General features: G+C 40.2%; 1 protein-coding gene across 1 annotated transcript in view; it reads right to left on the bottom strand.

Annotated features, from left to right (window-relative positions):
• The window catches only part of MCC (MCC regulator of Wnt signaling pathway), a 447,124-nt gene extending 430,795 nt beyond the window's left edge, over positions 1–16,329 (bottom strand). The window contains exon 1 of the mRNA XM_007451192.1: positions 15,769–16,329. Within this exon, the coding sequence (XP_007451254.1) occupies positions 15,769–16,031 (263 nt within the window). The 5' untranslated portion in view covers positions 16,032–16,329. The remainder of the gene's footprint in view (positions 1–15,768) is intronic.
• Between the last annotated feature and the right edge of the window lie 265 nt (positions 16,330–16,594).

The following is a 16,594-nucleotide window of genomic DNA, read 5'->3' as shown; positions in this document are numbered from 1 at the left end:
AATCACTTTATTGTACATCTGAAACTAACACAACATGGTAAATCAACTATATTCTAATATAAAATAAGAATTAAATTTTAAAAATATTAGGAATTGGTTGTGAAACCAGTACGGGAGTTGATGGAAAAGGGGGTGTCCAGGATGATGCCAAGATCTCTTCTGGCTTGTGTAAGTGGGTGTACATGGAGACACATTTGCTGAGATAGCAAGACTAGGCGGCAGATTATGAATCCAATATTGGACTGGTATAATTCAGCATGTTTTAGAAATATCTGGTGGGACATGATTTATAGGCAATTGAGTTAATTTGTCCTGCAGGTCTGAGGCTCAGAAGAGAAGTCTGAGCTGGACATTTACTATGGGAGTCAATGGCCTCTTCAAAGATAACTGAAGCTGAAACATAAATAAGAGAGATGAAACATAAATGCCCAGACAGAATGCATGAGCTTAAAAGAGGAAGGGGCAAAAGTTGATGGCTTGCGAAATTCTGACCCTCGAGAGCTAGGTAGAAGAGCTGAGCCTGCAAATGAGACAGAAAGGAGGAGCCAGACAGATGGGAGAAAAGCAAGAAGACTGTGGGGTCGTGGGAGCCAGGAAGAGACGGGGCTGCAAGCAGCGGGCAATGGTCAGCATGGTCGACTGCTGAGAGGTAATTAATACAAGGCAAGGACTGAAAATGCCCATTTTATTCACTGACAAAGTCACCAGTGACTTTAGCAATGTCGTGAAAGTATGGATTGATGACAGTGACAGATGCCAGCATTGAGTGGGTTGAGGACTTTACGGGAAGTAAAAAAATGGAGAATGTACGTAAAGCCAGTCCTACAGAATCAAGCAGGAAACTCTGACTCGGACTAAAAGCCAAAGTCCTTACAGTAACCTACCAGGCCATACCATCTACCCCTCCTTACTGCATCTTCCACTCCTCTTCCCTTTCTCACGCGGGCCACACTGACTTCCTTATTCTTTGGATGCACCAGCTTCCGCCTCGTGACTTTTGCATTTGCTGTTCCTTCAGTCAGGAAACTTATTCCTCCACATAAATAAAGGGCTGCTCCCTAACTCCTCAGGTCTTGGCTCAAAAATTATTTTCTCAGTGAGGTCTCTCCCCTAACTACCCTATTTAATATTAAAATTCACCTCTTCGCTTGTGCTGACTATTCCCTTCCCTGCTTCATCTGGTACTTCTTACCATCTGACAGATCATATATTGCTTTTGTGTTTACTATTTACCTCATCCCCTCCCCCAAGAATGTAAGTTTCTTGAGGGCAGAGAATTTTGTCTATTTTGATCACTGCTATAGTCTCAGTGATTAGACCAGTGTCTATTACTTAGTAAGTACTCAAAAAATGCGTTGGAAAAAAAATATTTGAACAAATAAAATAAATAGCTTTAATATACACCATCAATTATCAACTAGAAAAACAAAGAGGTTTTAAAAAAGCTCCATTCATGATAGCAGCAAAATCTGGAGGGAAAGACAGAGAAACAAAACAAAACAAAAAATAATGTGCAAAAGTGAGGAAAACCACTGAGTGACATCAAAAAGACTTGAGTAAATGTAGAGATATACAATCCCTCTTATGAAAAAACTGGCTTGCAAAGATATCAATTCTTCCTACATTAATTTAGAAATGTATGACAAGTTAATGAAATTAAAATTAACAGACAATTAAAAGTCAATGAAATTTCCACATCAAAGTAAAAAGCTTTTGCACAGTGAAGGAAACTACCAACAAAACAAAAAGGCTGCCTACTGAATGGTAGATGATATTTGCAAACAAAATACCTGATAAGGAGTTAATACCCAAAACATACAAAGAACTCATACAGCTCAACATCAAAAAAAATAAATGATTCGATTTAAAAATTGGCAGAGAAACTGAATAGACATTTTTTCCAAAGAAGACATACAGATGACCAACAGGCACATAAACAGATGCTCAACATCACTAATCATCAGGGAAATGCAAATCAAAATCACAGTGAGATATCACCTCACACCTGTCAGAATGGCTATTATCAAAAAGGCAATAAATAACAAGTATTGATGAGGATGTGGAGAAAGGGGAACACTTGTGCACTGTTGGTGGGAATGTAAATTGGTGCAGCCACTATGGAAAACAGTATGGAGGTTCCTTAAAAAATTAAAAATAGAACTACCATATGACCCAGCAATTCCACTCCGGGGTATTTATCTGAAGAAAACAAAAGCACTAATTTGAAAAGATATATGCACCCCTATGTTCATCGTAGCATTTACAAAACCAAGATACGGAAGCAACGTAAGTGCCCACTGATAAATGAATGGATAAAGAATATATATATATTAAGAATGTTATATATATATAATATAATATTACTCAGTCATAAAAAATGAAATCTTGCCATTTGTGACATGGATGGACCTATAAGGTATTATATTAAGTGAAATAAGTCAGACAGAGAAAGACAAACACCATATGATTTCACTCATATGTGGAATATAAAAAACAAAACAAATGAACAAACATAACAAGACAGAAACAGAGCCATAGATACAGAGAATAAATAGATGGTTGCCAGAGGGGAGGAGGTTAGGGGGAGGGGAGAAATAGGTGAGGGAGATTAAGAGGTACAAACTTCCAGTTATAAAATAAGTCACCAGATGAAAGGTACAGCATGGGGAATATAGTCAAAAATAATGTAACATCTTTGTAAGGGAACAGATGGTAACTCAACTTATCATGGTCATCATTTTGTATTGTATGGAAATATCCAATCACTATGCTGTGCACCAGGAACTAACACAGTGTTATAGGTCAATTATACTTCAAAAACAAACCAACAAACAAACTCATAGAAAAAGAGGTCAGATTTGTGGTTACCGGAGGTGGGGGGATGGAGGAAGGGGGAATTGGATAAAGGTGGTCAAAAGGTACAAGCTTCTAGTTATAAGATAAATAAGTACTAGGGGTGTGATGTACAGCATAATAAGTATAATTGACACCTCTGTGTGTTACATTATATGAAAGTCGTTAAGAGAGTAATAAATCCTTAGAGTGCTCATCACAAGGAAAAATATTTTTCCTTTCTCTTTCATTTTCTATCTATATGAGATGATAGATGTTCACTAAACTTATTGTGGCAATTATTTCATGATGTAAGTCAGTCAAATCTTTATAATGTACACCTTAAACTTATACAGTGCTGTATGTCAATTTTACCTCAATAAAACTAGAAGAAAAAAAAATTCAATGGAATTTCTAAAGTTCTTTTAGATGGGAAAAATGCCTGGAAATAGCCAAAATGGTTTTTTTTGGGGTGAGGAGAGACAATGAGCGAAGCCAATCCATATGGCATATTTAACCATATTATGAAGTAACAGTATTAATATAAGAACAGATAGATCAATAAAAGAAAATGTAGGATCTGTAATCAAATGCAAATATATATACTTTTAAAGGTAGTATATAATAAAGCATACATTCAGATCGTCAGGGAAAGAATGGATTTATTAAATGGGATTAGGACAAATGACTAATCATTTGGGGAAAAAATGATGCTTCCTATCATGTAAATCATATACACATAAATTCCAGAAGACTTAGATATTTATAAATGAACCATAAGATAGCTATAAGAAAATAATGTCAATATTTATCTACTGAGCTCAATAGATAGAGCCTTAACATGTGCAAAAGTAAAAGCAGAAAGTGACAGATTTGGCTACATTTAAATTTAAAACTTATGTTTTGCAAAAGATATCACAAATTTTAAACTAAAGCAAAAATTTGGGGAAAACATTTGCAACCTGACAAAAAATCAATATTCCTAATATACAAAGACTTCTTATAAACCAAAAAGAAAAACACAAATTCTCTAACAGAAAAAAAATGAGAATTGAGAAAAGACACAAATTAGAAACAGAGCTAGCCAATAAATAAATCAAAAAGATGTCCAAATTTACTAGGACTCAAAGAATTGTAAAATTAAATAATGTGATACCATTATTCAGAGGTCAGATTGGTGAAGGCTAAAACAGGTAATAATGTGTAACGTTACTGAATATGTGAGGACATGGGCACTTTTACAGGTTCCAGAAGGGCACGGTAAATTCTGGAAGGCAATTAGTAATATATTAACCCAGATATTCATAGAGGGGTTTATTAGTTTTTTAGTGCTGCCATAACAAAGTACCACCAACTAGGTGGCTTAAACAACAGAAATTTATTTTCTCTCAATTCTGGAGGCTTAGAGGTCCAAGATCAAGGTACTGGAAGTGTTGCTTTCATTCTGAGGACTCTCTCTCCTTGGCTTACAGATAACTGTAATCAGCAAGTGGGATAGGTAGCCTTCTAAAATAGCTCTGGATGAACCCTGCCCCCTGGGAGTCACACCCTTATGTAATACCCTCCCCTTGAGTGTCAGCTGGACCTTGGGACTTGATTCTAAAGAACAGAATACTGCTAAAGTGATGGATGTCACTTCTGAGATCATGGTACAAAAGACTGTGGCTTCTGTCTTGCTGGCCCTTCTTGTTCGCTTGCTCTGGGGAAGAGGAGCATCGAGTAAGGAACAGAGGGTGGCCTCGGGTCAACAGTGAGGAAGGAACTGAAGGAACTGAAGCCGTCAGTCCAACAGCTCTCCAGGAACTGGATCCTGTCAACAACCGCTGAGGAAGCTGAGAAACGGATCTGCCCAGTTGAACCCTGAGATGACTTTGGCTCCAGCCGATACCCTGACTGCAGCCTCTTAAGAGACCCTTAAATAGAGGACCCAGCTAAGCCATGCTTGGATTCAAGACCCACAAAACTGTGAGATGATAAACATGCATTATTCTAAGCCACTGAGTTTTGCGGTAAGCAACAAATAAACTAAGAAAGTAAAATAACATTTCTGTAGAGAGACAACTACTATAATATATCAAGTTACACACACACACAAACACACACACACCATGCGATACTTAATTTTAAATGGTGATATGAGGTCTATATTTACATGGCAAATTTACATGATATAGTATGTAAAAAAAAAGTAGATTACAAAACACCCTGCCTAGTAAAATCCCATTTATATATAAATACATTAGTATGCTTTAGGGCATAAGTAAAGAAGATATAACTCAAGAGATCTTAAATAATAAAGAAATGTATTGTGCAGCAGGAAGGCTAGAGGCAGGGTGGTTCAATCAAAATCATGAAGGCTCTAGCCGTTTCCATGCTGTTCCTCTCCCTTAAAAGTGTGGTTTTCTGGGCTTCCCTGGTGGCGCAGTGGTTGAGAATCTGCCTGCTAATGCAGGGGACACAGGTTCGAGCCCTGGTCTGGGAGGATCCCACATGCCGCGGAGCAACTAGGCCCGTGAGCCACAACTACTGAGCCTGCGCGTCTGGAGCCTGTGCTCTGCAACGAGAGAGGCCGCGATAGTGAGAGGCCCGCTCGCCACAACTAGAGAAAGCCCCCGCACAGAAATGAAGACCCAACACAGCAAAAATAAATAAATAAATAAAGTTTAAAAAAAAGTGTGGTCTTCTTCCTAATATTAATCTCCTTTGGATCTGTAGTGGCTACTACTGGCAATCAAGGGTACATGCATCCTCTTCATGCTTATCTCCCATTTAGGAGGGGAAGAGAGAAGGAGCTGCTTTCAGAAACTCTACCAGAAGAACGTGGAAACCTTTTCTAGCTATCTCCAGCACACTGTTTCTAGAGACTCATTAGTGCAAGTCTTATCACATGTCCATTCCTAACTCAAATGTTATCAAGAGGCTGGGATTACCCTTAGATCTGTCAGGCTTCCCCTTACATTGGGAGGTGGGACCCTGCAATACATGGGTTTCTTGTAGAAGGAGAGGTTGCCTGCACTTTTGTTAGGGATCTTCTGGAAAGAAGAGAAGTAGGGATAGATGTAGGCAACAAATAATGAGCACTACATCATATCTGTGTGTATCTGTTGTGTATTTACTCTTACTATCTCTGGGTAGATGAGATTAAGAATGATCTCCTTTTCTTTGTATTTTTCCTTATTAAATGAATTTTATTTTTTTATTTTTTTGCAATTAGGTTCAGGGCCAATGAAGCCCAATGTATTTAAACAATAATCTCATTTTTTGAGCTGTTTACACAGGCTCTGTCTTAAACTTACATGCTTATACATTAATGGGGGTGCAGTCTCAGGAAAGCACGAGTGAAGGGAAAAGCTGAGTGAGGAAACAAAGCGGGGAAAGCTAACGTAAGGGGTGTGCAAGCAAGCTAGCCACAGCTCTGCAGCACACGTAGCTGGTTGTCTGGTCTTACAGAGGCCAGAGGAAACCACTGCATTCAGAACAGGTCCTCAGGGGGGAGGAAGGAGGAAGGAGAAGCCTCACAGCTGGTTCCCTCCTGTTTCCTGTCTCTCTCTGGTTGCTGCTCCACAGGGTGTGACCTCCACAACAGCTCAGGGTTGTGCACCTGACAAGTCCAGGCAGTCGCTGAGGAAGCCAGGGTCTCTGCAGGGTGGTCTCTCCTTGTCATCAGGGCTGCCCTTGGCTCCTTTGTCTGTGGCAGGGTGCAGGGCAGCAGGGAAGCCATCGCTAGAGCCACTCTGGCTGAAGTAAAGACTCTAGAGGCCATGATCTATGATGGGAGGTGAAGCTAAGCGACCATTCTGGGTCAGTTACATATTCCTTGCAACAAACTTATTAAAACGATATCCTCCTATAAAGCCCAGTTGTTTTCCTCCCTTCGCCTGAACCTTCCTAGATGCTTTGCACTTTTCCTTGTTTCTGGTCATGTGTGTACTTATTGCATAAGACCAAATACTCCTTAAAGGAAGATGTTGTAACACACCCCTCTTTGAATTCCTCTGTGCATACAGTGGGCATTCAATAAACATTTAAAAATAAAAATTAATATTCTTAAATTTGCTCTGGTATGACAGTCAGCAGATGCTATAGGAACTGAAGATTGAGAAGGAAATCTATAAAGTAAAAAGCCACTATGGATAGCAAATTACTCCTTTAAGGGAAACTTTATTTTATATTACCAAAAATAGGGGACTTCAACAAACTAACTTACATGGCAATAGTCTTTGTGTTTTCCTCGTTCCATGTTATTTTACTGATGGTAAATATGGAAGCCTGTAAGCATACGGTTAGAGACAGGTTAACACTGACACAGGAGTTTTTCTCTATTTTAGGAATGAGAAAAATCAAAATCCTACCTTGCAAGTGTAGAAGTAGCAACATACTTTTGTCTTAAGGTAGATATTAATCCATCACTTCATTCATTCAACACTGATTTAACATCTGTGTACACAGCATTTATGTACAAGGAATAGCGTCAGGTGGTGTGAGAGATAAAAGGTATGGTTGTTACACTCATGAAGTTTATAATCTGGTAGGTGAAAGAAACTGAATAGAAGTTACTGTAACACAAGTTTGGATTAAGTAAATTCCCTTAATTCTATTATTAGTTTTTTATTCTGTGATTAGTTTAAAATGTTTGTTCACTGTGAATACCCAGTAACCAGAAAGGAACAGCCTAAGAAAAGTAGACTATAAATATTAATTTGAAAACATTTTTTAAAGCATTTTTATACCCTGAGTCAGGATAGAACCATGTGGTCAACTGCCAAACAACTTTTTAATAACAACTGGAATACACAATTAAGAGTAGTTTGGTTTTTTTTTTTTTTCATTTACTTCATCTTATAATCTTTACTCAGGAACTGACACAAAACCTAACCAACAGTTCAATGCTTTTGAAAATACTACTAACTAGATGGTATTGAAGCCTATTGGATGATAACAGCTACTAATACAGAGAAACTATGGATTTATCACAGTTAGTTCACAAGCAAACACCAACAGTTGCCCAATGGGACTAATTTAAACAGTATGCTTTTCCAAAAAATATGCTACCAAAAATATCCTAGTACCTACAGTCCATAAAATAAAACTTTTTCAGTTCTGAAAAAGATGTTAAAATCACTTTATAGAAGAAGACTGATTGGAGAGGTTTGTGTGACTTGCCTAAAGTCACATGACTAGTTAGTTGAAGGGGCACAGAGTCCCCATCACTCTAATATTCTAGATTAGGTAAAATGCACGATACGTATTTTCAAATATAAGTATTTCTCAGCTTCTTCTTTTTTATTGAAGTATAGTTGATTTACAATGTTGTGTTAGTTTCTGGTGTACAGCAAAGTGATTCACTTATATATTCTTTTTCATATTATTCTAAACTGTGGTTTGTTACAGGATATTGAATGTAGTTCCCTGTGCTATAAAGTAGGACCTTGTTATTTATCTGTTTTATATATAGTAGTTTGTATCTACTAATCCCAAACTCCTAATTTATCCCTCCCCTACCCCCTTTCCCCTTGGTAACCATAAGTTTGTTTTCTTTGTGAGTCTGTTTCTGTTTTGTAAATAAGTTCATTTGTATCATATTTTAGATTCCACATGTAAGTGGTAGCATATGGTATTCGTCTTCCTCTTTCTGATTTACTTTCTTTAGTATGATAATCTCTAGTTGCATCCATGTTGCTGCAAATGGCATTATTTCATTCTTTTATATATATATGTTTTATATATTATATATATTATATATTTTATATATTGTATATATGTACCACATCTTTATCCACTCATCTGTTGACAGTCATTTAGGTTCTCAGCTTCTTCTAAGTTGGACAAAACCTGAAAAATCTTTTTCTAAGTATTCTAAAGTGTTTGAAATTACAATTACACATGAACAATTTTATTTGATCAATATTTAATAAATTTCTATTATGTGTTGGGCACTGAGTTTATGAAGACAAAAGACAAATGAAGTATAGTCTCTGCCTTGAGTGTGGGAAGCAAGGAAATGGAAACTGAGAATATCAAAGGTGAGCTGTGCTGGCCTAGGAGTGTGTATAAGGTCCTGAGGCATGAGGGAAAGTCTCCAGAGAGAAAGAGCTGCATGAGAACTGAGTCGAGGAAAACTGAGAAGGTGCTTACCAGACAACAAGGGGAAAGAAGGGCACTTACAGAGGAGCTGCATGTGCAAAGCACTGAAGTGTGGAACAGCTGGGCCTGCCAGAGGAGGGAGTGTGAAAGATAATGCTAGAGGGGATACAATCACCGTGCCAGATGGCCAGGCGCTTCAAATCAAAAGGCCCTAGAAGGAGTCTGAAATTAGCTGTAAGAAACAGGCAACTAACTGTTGAAGGACTTTACGAGGAGCTGCCTGCTCAGCTTTATTTTATAGAAAAATGACTTTAATGTCCATGTAAAGTGGCCTGGAGGAGCCGAGCCTGCATGTTACGACACTAGGAGAATAATTCTGGTCAGAGATGAAGGAATTTAGGAAACCAAGAAGGGGGAGGGAGATGAGCAGCACTGATTTCACCCTTTGCTTACAATAAATATAAAACTGCCAACATATTTTTAGAAGAGTAAATACTTCCCCAACAATATTCTCTCAATGATTTCCACCCTGTTTATCATGAAGTACACTTAGGTTAAGATTCTACAGTACATACAATTGTTAAAGTAAAACTCTTGCCTAAAAGCATTAACCTCTAACGTGGAATATTCTGTTAAGGTTGTTATTCTCAGAAAGTTCTGATTTTTTTGTAAAGAAGTGAAAAATTCTGACATTTAAATGCAATGCAGTCACACTTTTACATAAATGCCCTCCTTCATCCTGTTTTTACTTCCTTAATCTGTATCACAAATGTGTACATGAGAACTTTTAAACAATAGACAACAGGTGTCTTAATCTATGGCACTTGCCACAATGTTGAATAGATGCCCAATTAACACCAACATCAAGTCTAAGATGTATTTTCAACTATCTTCTACATTGTGATGTGAATATTTAAAAAATTAAACAAAGAGCTCATCTATCTAGAATTTTCCAAGCAAAAGTTTCACAACTAAATATTCGACTGAGGGCTACACTTAAACTCAACTAACAACTATCACATCAGACAAACACATTTAATGCTTATTGGGTCAACCTAGCAATTTGTTCCGTTTACATTTTCACTTTGCTAAGGGACAGGGATCCAAATATTTGAACAATGAATAGGTCCAGAGAGTCCTTCTGCCTACCCAACTCTTTTTCTCCTATCAGAGTCATCAATAATCAATTGCACGAATTTAGTAATTACTCATTTACATATTTAAACTGACATTTTGAAATGACAATGAGAAGCTGACAATTAACTGTTCTCTAAGGAAATGCCCTTTCTCTCCATATGGTTTCTACTCTGGGACTAACACTTAAAGAGATTTTCAATTTACTGAACAACAGAGAGTCTCCCCAGCTGAGACCCCCATGGAAACTCATTTAGAATGTAAATGCCTCACCTTCTGTACCAAGAATTTAAATGCCATTCCCACTGATGCTAAGAAGCCAGTTTTAAAATGAAAATTCATCTGCACCATAGACCTTGGGTAAATTAAACAGGAAATAACTTTAAGGCTTTAGGGTTTTTAATAGCTTTTCTTGTGTTAGCTGCGCAGCATTTATGGTAAAACAGGCTCTCAAGTAAGGGCCACAGGTTCATTCTTTTTCCTTAGAGGATATGTTATCTTGGCTCCCTGTCTATTAATTCCTGTTGCAAGAATTAAGTGAGATAATATATGGACCAACTGATTGTAAACTATAAAAGCTTCTATACACATTTGCTATTATTACTTCAGATGTTCACTAACCTGCTGACTCCAAATTAAAAGACTGTAAAATAAAGGGCTGATGGAAAAAAACAAAACTATCTTGAAAAATATACTTACTAAAAATGCATGTGAACAAATTGGTCTGTAGATTCAACACAACCCCAATCAAATATTCCAGCTGCCTGTTTTGAAGAAATTGACAAGCTGATTCTAAAATGTGTATGGGAACTCAGAGGACTAAGAATAACCAATCTTAAAAAGAGAAGAACCAAACTGGAGGATTCACACTTCTCAATTTTAAAACTTACAACAAAGCAACAGTAATCAAAATAGTGTGGTATTGGTATAAGGATAGGCATATGTACCAATGGAAAAGAACTGAGAGTCCAGAAATAAACTCTTATGTTTATGGTCAATTGATTGTTGACAAGAGTGTCATGAAAATAGGAAAGAACAGTCTTTTCAACAAATGGTGCTGGAACAGCTTGATAGCCACATGCAGAAGAATGGACTTGGACCCCTTCTTCACACCATACACAAAAATAAACTCAAAATGGATCACAAACCTAAATGTAAGAACCATATCTATGAAACTCTCAGAAGAAAACATAGGAATGAATCTTTGTGACCTTGGATTAGGCAAAACCTTCTTGGATATGACACCAAAACACAAGCAATCAAAGGTCACATAATGCATGATTCCATTTACATGAAATATCCGTAATAGGCAAATCAATAGAGATAGAAAGCAGGTTACCTAGGGCTGAGGAGGTTGGGGCAAAATGGGGGAGTATTGCCATCATAACAATATTAAAACTTCCTAACCATGAACATGAGATGCCTTTCCTTTTATTGAATCATTTTAAACGTACTAGAGGAGTGATATGCTATATATATGTCACCAGGAAAACAGAAATAATACACCTTAATTACGGGATAATGGGTGATTTTGATTTTATTTTTATATATTTCTGTATTTTGCAAATTTTCATCAACAAAAATACCTTTTATATAACCAAAAAGAAGTTATTTTAAAGGAAAATATTATATAATAAAATATACTTACATTTAAGTATCTCATAAACATGGAAAATGCTTGAAAGATTTTTCAACCTATATGAACATACCACTGTTGATTCTTGGTCATTTCAGAATTTACTGATTGAGTGCTATATGGCAAATACTGTGCTAGATCCTGAGTGTACTGTTTTAATAAAACAGACATGATTCTGGCCCTCATGAAGGCCAATGGGAGAATGACAATAAATGGGCAAAGTAATAAATAGAAATGCAATTACAAGTTGTAAAGAGTGCTTTGGAAGAAAGCCAATGGTGGGATCTTAGTTCCGTGAACAAGGAATTGAACCCATGCTCTCGGCAGTGAAAGCACTGAGTCCTAACCACTGGACTGCCAGGGAATTCCCTAACACTTTGATACAGTGGTCATGGAAGTTCTCTCTAAGGCAACAGTGTTTAAGCTGAGGCTTGGGGACTAGATATAAATGTTAAGTGTTGGTTTTAGATATTTGTCAAAATGTTCAACAGTTTCTTAAACTGAAGGATAAAAACAAGAAGCTTTAAAATTCCAAAGGGAAATTAATTTCAACAAATAGAGTAAAACCACCATCTCCTACAACATGATATATAGGGCTCCCGAAACTCATTGTAAGGTTAATGAATGCACCAGAAGAGCCTGCTGTGGTCACACTGTCCAAGCTATGGCTTGGCTCCACCTGATGGTAGTTGTCTGCTCCACCTAAGTATCCATGGAAATGATTCTGGGTCCCTCTGGCAGGCTGGAAGTTCCAGGGCAGAAGCAGCAACTCCAGGAACCTCCAGCTAGCTAATACCCTTTTTGTCAGTTTGATGGGGAAGGCTGAGCCAAGGGGATATTTAAGACACAAAGCCCTAACTTTTACCTCCCTGCTTCCTGAAATGATGTACCCTGATATTTCCCCAATGGCCTCAGTCTGTCTTCCACTCATCCTTCCTCCAAATATAACATTTCCAGCTCACTCCTGTTTGAGGATAACGGCTAGGTAAAAGGACTGGAGCCAATATAGCTGAATTTAGGTTAACATGGGGAGTTTTATTATACGTATTGGTTGCTACTTGCCTACCCAATATCCATTTCCCGCTCTTAATAACAGAACTCAGCTTTTGTATAGGAGGCGATGTACCTAATTGGATGATATACTTCCTTAAACTCTACTGCAAGTAGGCATGGTACAGTGATGTAGTTTGACCAACATGATGTCAATTTAGGGATCTGGGAAAGCTGTGCTTTCAGCTTCCTCTTACACCTTCCCTCTCTAGAACTTGGAGATGAAGTTGGAGACACAGCAATCATTTTAGGACTGTGAGATAACCATGAGGATGAATGCTCCATGTGAAGAATGCAATGTAGAAAGATACAGGGAAGGTGGACATTGATACCATTCTGGAGCTGCTGCCTCAGCGTGGATGGCCCACCTCAAGACTTCTAGGTGTGACAGTCAACACTTATTTGACTGTGATTCTATTATATATAGACAAACTGAAATCCTAAAGGATACAGCTGTTTATGATTAGCATAAACTTGACATCTTTAGAAGAATTCAAGGTTTTCAAGGTTTTCAAGGTTTTCGAGGTTTTAAAGCAGAAAGCCCAACTCTCATGTTTAATAAAAGAGAAAATTCACAGCATTCCACACCTTATCTTCCACTGTACAGTGGTCAGTAAAGTCATTAAATAGGGGCAGCACGAAGGAGTGACATTGGAAACGGAGTCATTATTTTCATTAACCCCATTCCTCAAGCATACCAAATAAACATATATTCCAATAAAATTGTGCTTGCTATGTAAACACACTTCTAGACAAGTTCTCTGGTGCCTGCTCTCAATGAGATTGCCATCCCTGAACTCCTCCTATATGGAAATTCTGTCACAGCCTAAAAATAACTTCCAGGGCAACTCTGCCCACAGCTAAAGTTTTGGCTTTGGGTCCACTACTGCACATGCCTTCCAACTTTCAAGCAGATATATTAAAGTGATGTGGCTCAAGGAAGGATAACATTTTTTCCCACTTTTGCCCCAGCAGGTTTCTACCTTCATCTAAAATTCCTTCTTTAACATCATGCCCTCACAATGCTTCACCCTCCAAAACAAAGTTCTCAAACTGTGCTTAAAGAATTCATTATCCTTCAGTGCTCATATAGCCCCTATTCAAAACAATATGAGCATTTACACAGAAAGTGTAGTTCAGGTAAAGCAACATATTAATAGGATTAGTGGGAGGAAAGGAATTTTGCTAGTTTTCTATATGCACTCTTGCCCATGTGAAATTAAATTCTTTTTGCATTCTAACATGAAGAATGTAGATAGTTTTTATTATTGCAAATGAGATAATGGCTTTTCAAGTAGGAAAACAACAACAAAAAAACCCTAAACGGGACTTCCCTGGTGGCACAGTGGCTAAGAATCCGCCTGCCAATGCAGGGGACAGGGGTTCAAGCCCTGGTCCGGGAAGATACCACATGCCGCGGAGCAACTAAGCCCGTAAGCCACAACTACTGAGCCCGAGAGCCACAACTACCGAAGCCCACACGCCTAGAGCCTGTGCTCCACAACAAGAGAAGCCACGGCAATGAGAAGCCCGCGCACCGCAACGAAGAGTAGCCCCCGCTCTCAGCAACTAGAGAAAGCCCGCGCGCATCAATGAAGACCCAACGCAGCCAAAAATAAATAAATAAAGTTAAAAAAACACAAAATCCTAAACTATAGGATGAAATTTTTTTAACCCAGAACCAAAACAGGGAAAGACTTCCAGATAAAAATCTATATGAGGTCAACTAGAGTTACATATTTTTTTCCATTTCATAACATAATTACTCCATACAGTTTTCTGATATCTTTCTAATGTTTCCCGATGAAACTTCAGAAAAGTAAAAAAGTCCAGCTAAGAATTATCATAATTGAGTGAAGTCCCAAATAAATAATTAATTCTTTAACTGTCAAATTCTTTTACATGTCAAACCACCTGTTTCAGAGATTTTTTTTTTTTAATTTGGGGGTGGGGAGGGATTCCCCACTCTTTTGTTCTCTAGGTAGGCAAGGACAATCAGCAGGAGGCATCCTGGAATTTTCAGGGGATCTTCGGCATCACCAAGACAAAGGCTAAAGAAAGATGTAGTACACAATTCAGGCTGCCTACGCCTTTGAAGGCAATTCACATTTCGGCGCGTACAGGCTTCAGCGCCCGGTGTCGACCTTTCATATAAGCATACCAGGAAACATTACGATTAGCTTCTTCCCCATTAGTGTCTGATAAGTGATAAACATTTGGGCAGAAGTAATTATTTTGCCAAGCCCTGCCGCTTGACGTTGCAACACCGCCCCTGAAGGGGAGCTGGAAGCAAGCACAGCGAGGGTTAGGAGTGGTCGCGCAGAGGCGCCCCGAGACCCCTCCGGAGGCTCACCTGGTTAGAGCGCGGAGCCGGGCTAGGGCGTAGGGTCTATTTCCAGCCTCACCTCTAAACCCCTAGTTTGCACCTGGGCGCTTCGTTCCCCTCAGGCTAATAGGTTTATTAAATCAGTACTGAGCGGCAAACTATGCCCATTCTTTGGACTCCGAAGTTGGGAACGCAGGGTCTCTGTGCCACACGAAAGTTTTTCACAGCTTGTTTTCATGGTCAACTCTGTCACTGAGAGCGCATCCCTATCCTGGTCCGGCCCCGGGTCTGTCCACCGAGCAACCGGACAAGATCGCTGCCCGGTGGCCCAGCATCTTGACACCCACATCTGCAGGGCAGGCTCTTCTATTGGGAACAAGTGGCCATAACTCGTCTCCCCACAAGCAGGAGCGCTCCGGGCTCCGGGGGGAGGGGGAACTCCCATCCGAAAGAGATGTCTCCCAATGCCCAGACAAAGACGGCGCTGGGGAAAGTTGGACCAACTGGCACCTCCAGAAGACAAGCAGAGCAGCCCCTCGGCCTCAGTGGCCGAGCTGGCGGCGCGCTCTCAGAGTCGCAGGCAACTTTTCGCGTGAGCTTCTGAGCAACTTGCTGGAAGTTGGGGACGAGGGGGCAGAGGAGAGGTCAAGGGCAGCGCCGAGAGGCTGATCGCGCCCCAGCCCGCTTCGCGGACCTCCCCGAGTACCTGTTAATGTAGCCGTCGCCGTCGCCGTCGCACGTCTGGAAGAGGCGCCGCATCCTCTCCTCCTCGCCGGTGCTGGACGTGTCGCTGCTGCTGCTGCCGCCGCCGCCGCCGCCGCCGCCGCTGCTGCCGCTGCTGGCGCTCCCCGCCGCCGCCGCCATCATGCGCCCGCTCCCTGCTCGGGAGGCGGAGGACGCGCGGCCGCAGGAAGAATCTGCGAGGCGCACACGCGCTCGCGGCCCCGAACCTGCCTGACGACGGAGCATGCCCAGTGGCCGCCCGGGCGCTCCAGGAGAGGGATTCCAGCTCTCCGGGTTTTGCCCGGCCTGGGAAGATGGGCGCTCTGCAATCGCGGGAGTAGGCACCTTAGGGTAGAGGGAGGAGGGGGAGGAGGCTCGTGGAGTCAGGGAACTGAGGGTGGCGACGGGGACGCAAGGGGAGGCCGCCCGGGTAGGGTGTCAGCGTCGTGCATCCGGCTAAGAAGCGTGCTCTCGACACCTGCGGACGCTCCAGGCTGAGGGAGCGTGTTCTCCGGCCAGAACTCTTTTCACTGCCCCAAGTCATGGATTTCTTTTTCAGGAAAAAGATAAACGCTTCCGTTTTTGCAAACTCAAAGCGGGGCTCGTGGTCCTACTCTGCTGGACTGCGCTGGATTCTGTACCCGTAACCCCAAGTAAGACCCGCAATGACTGATCTTTTATGCATTTTTAACTCCTATCAAGAAATCTAATCCTCCTTGGGCCTTCCGCACTAGACTGGGAACAGTCTGCGCTCCTACGTGGCATTGTGCACATTTGGTCCATTTCTGGAAATGGCTCACCCTCCTGAC

The sequence above is a fragment of the Lipotes vexillifer genome, unplaced genomic scaffold (genome assembly GCF_000442215.2).
Source record: "Lipotes vexillifer unplaced genomic scaffold, Lipotes_vexillifer_v1.1 scaffold91, whole genome shotgun sequence".
Lineage (NCBI taxonomy): Eukaryota > Metazoa > Chordata > Mammalia > Artiodactyla > Lipotidae > Lipotes > Lipotes vexillifer.
This window is presented reverse-complemented; position numbering and strand designations above follow the sequence as displayed.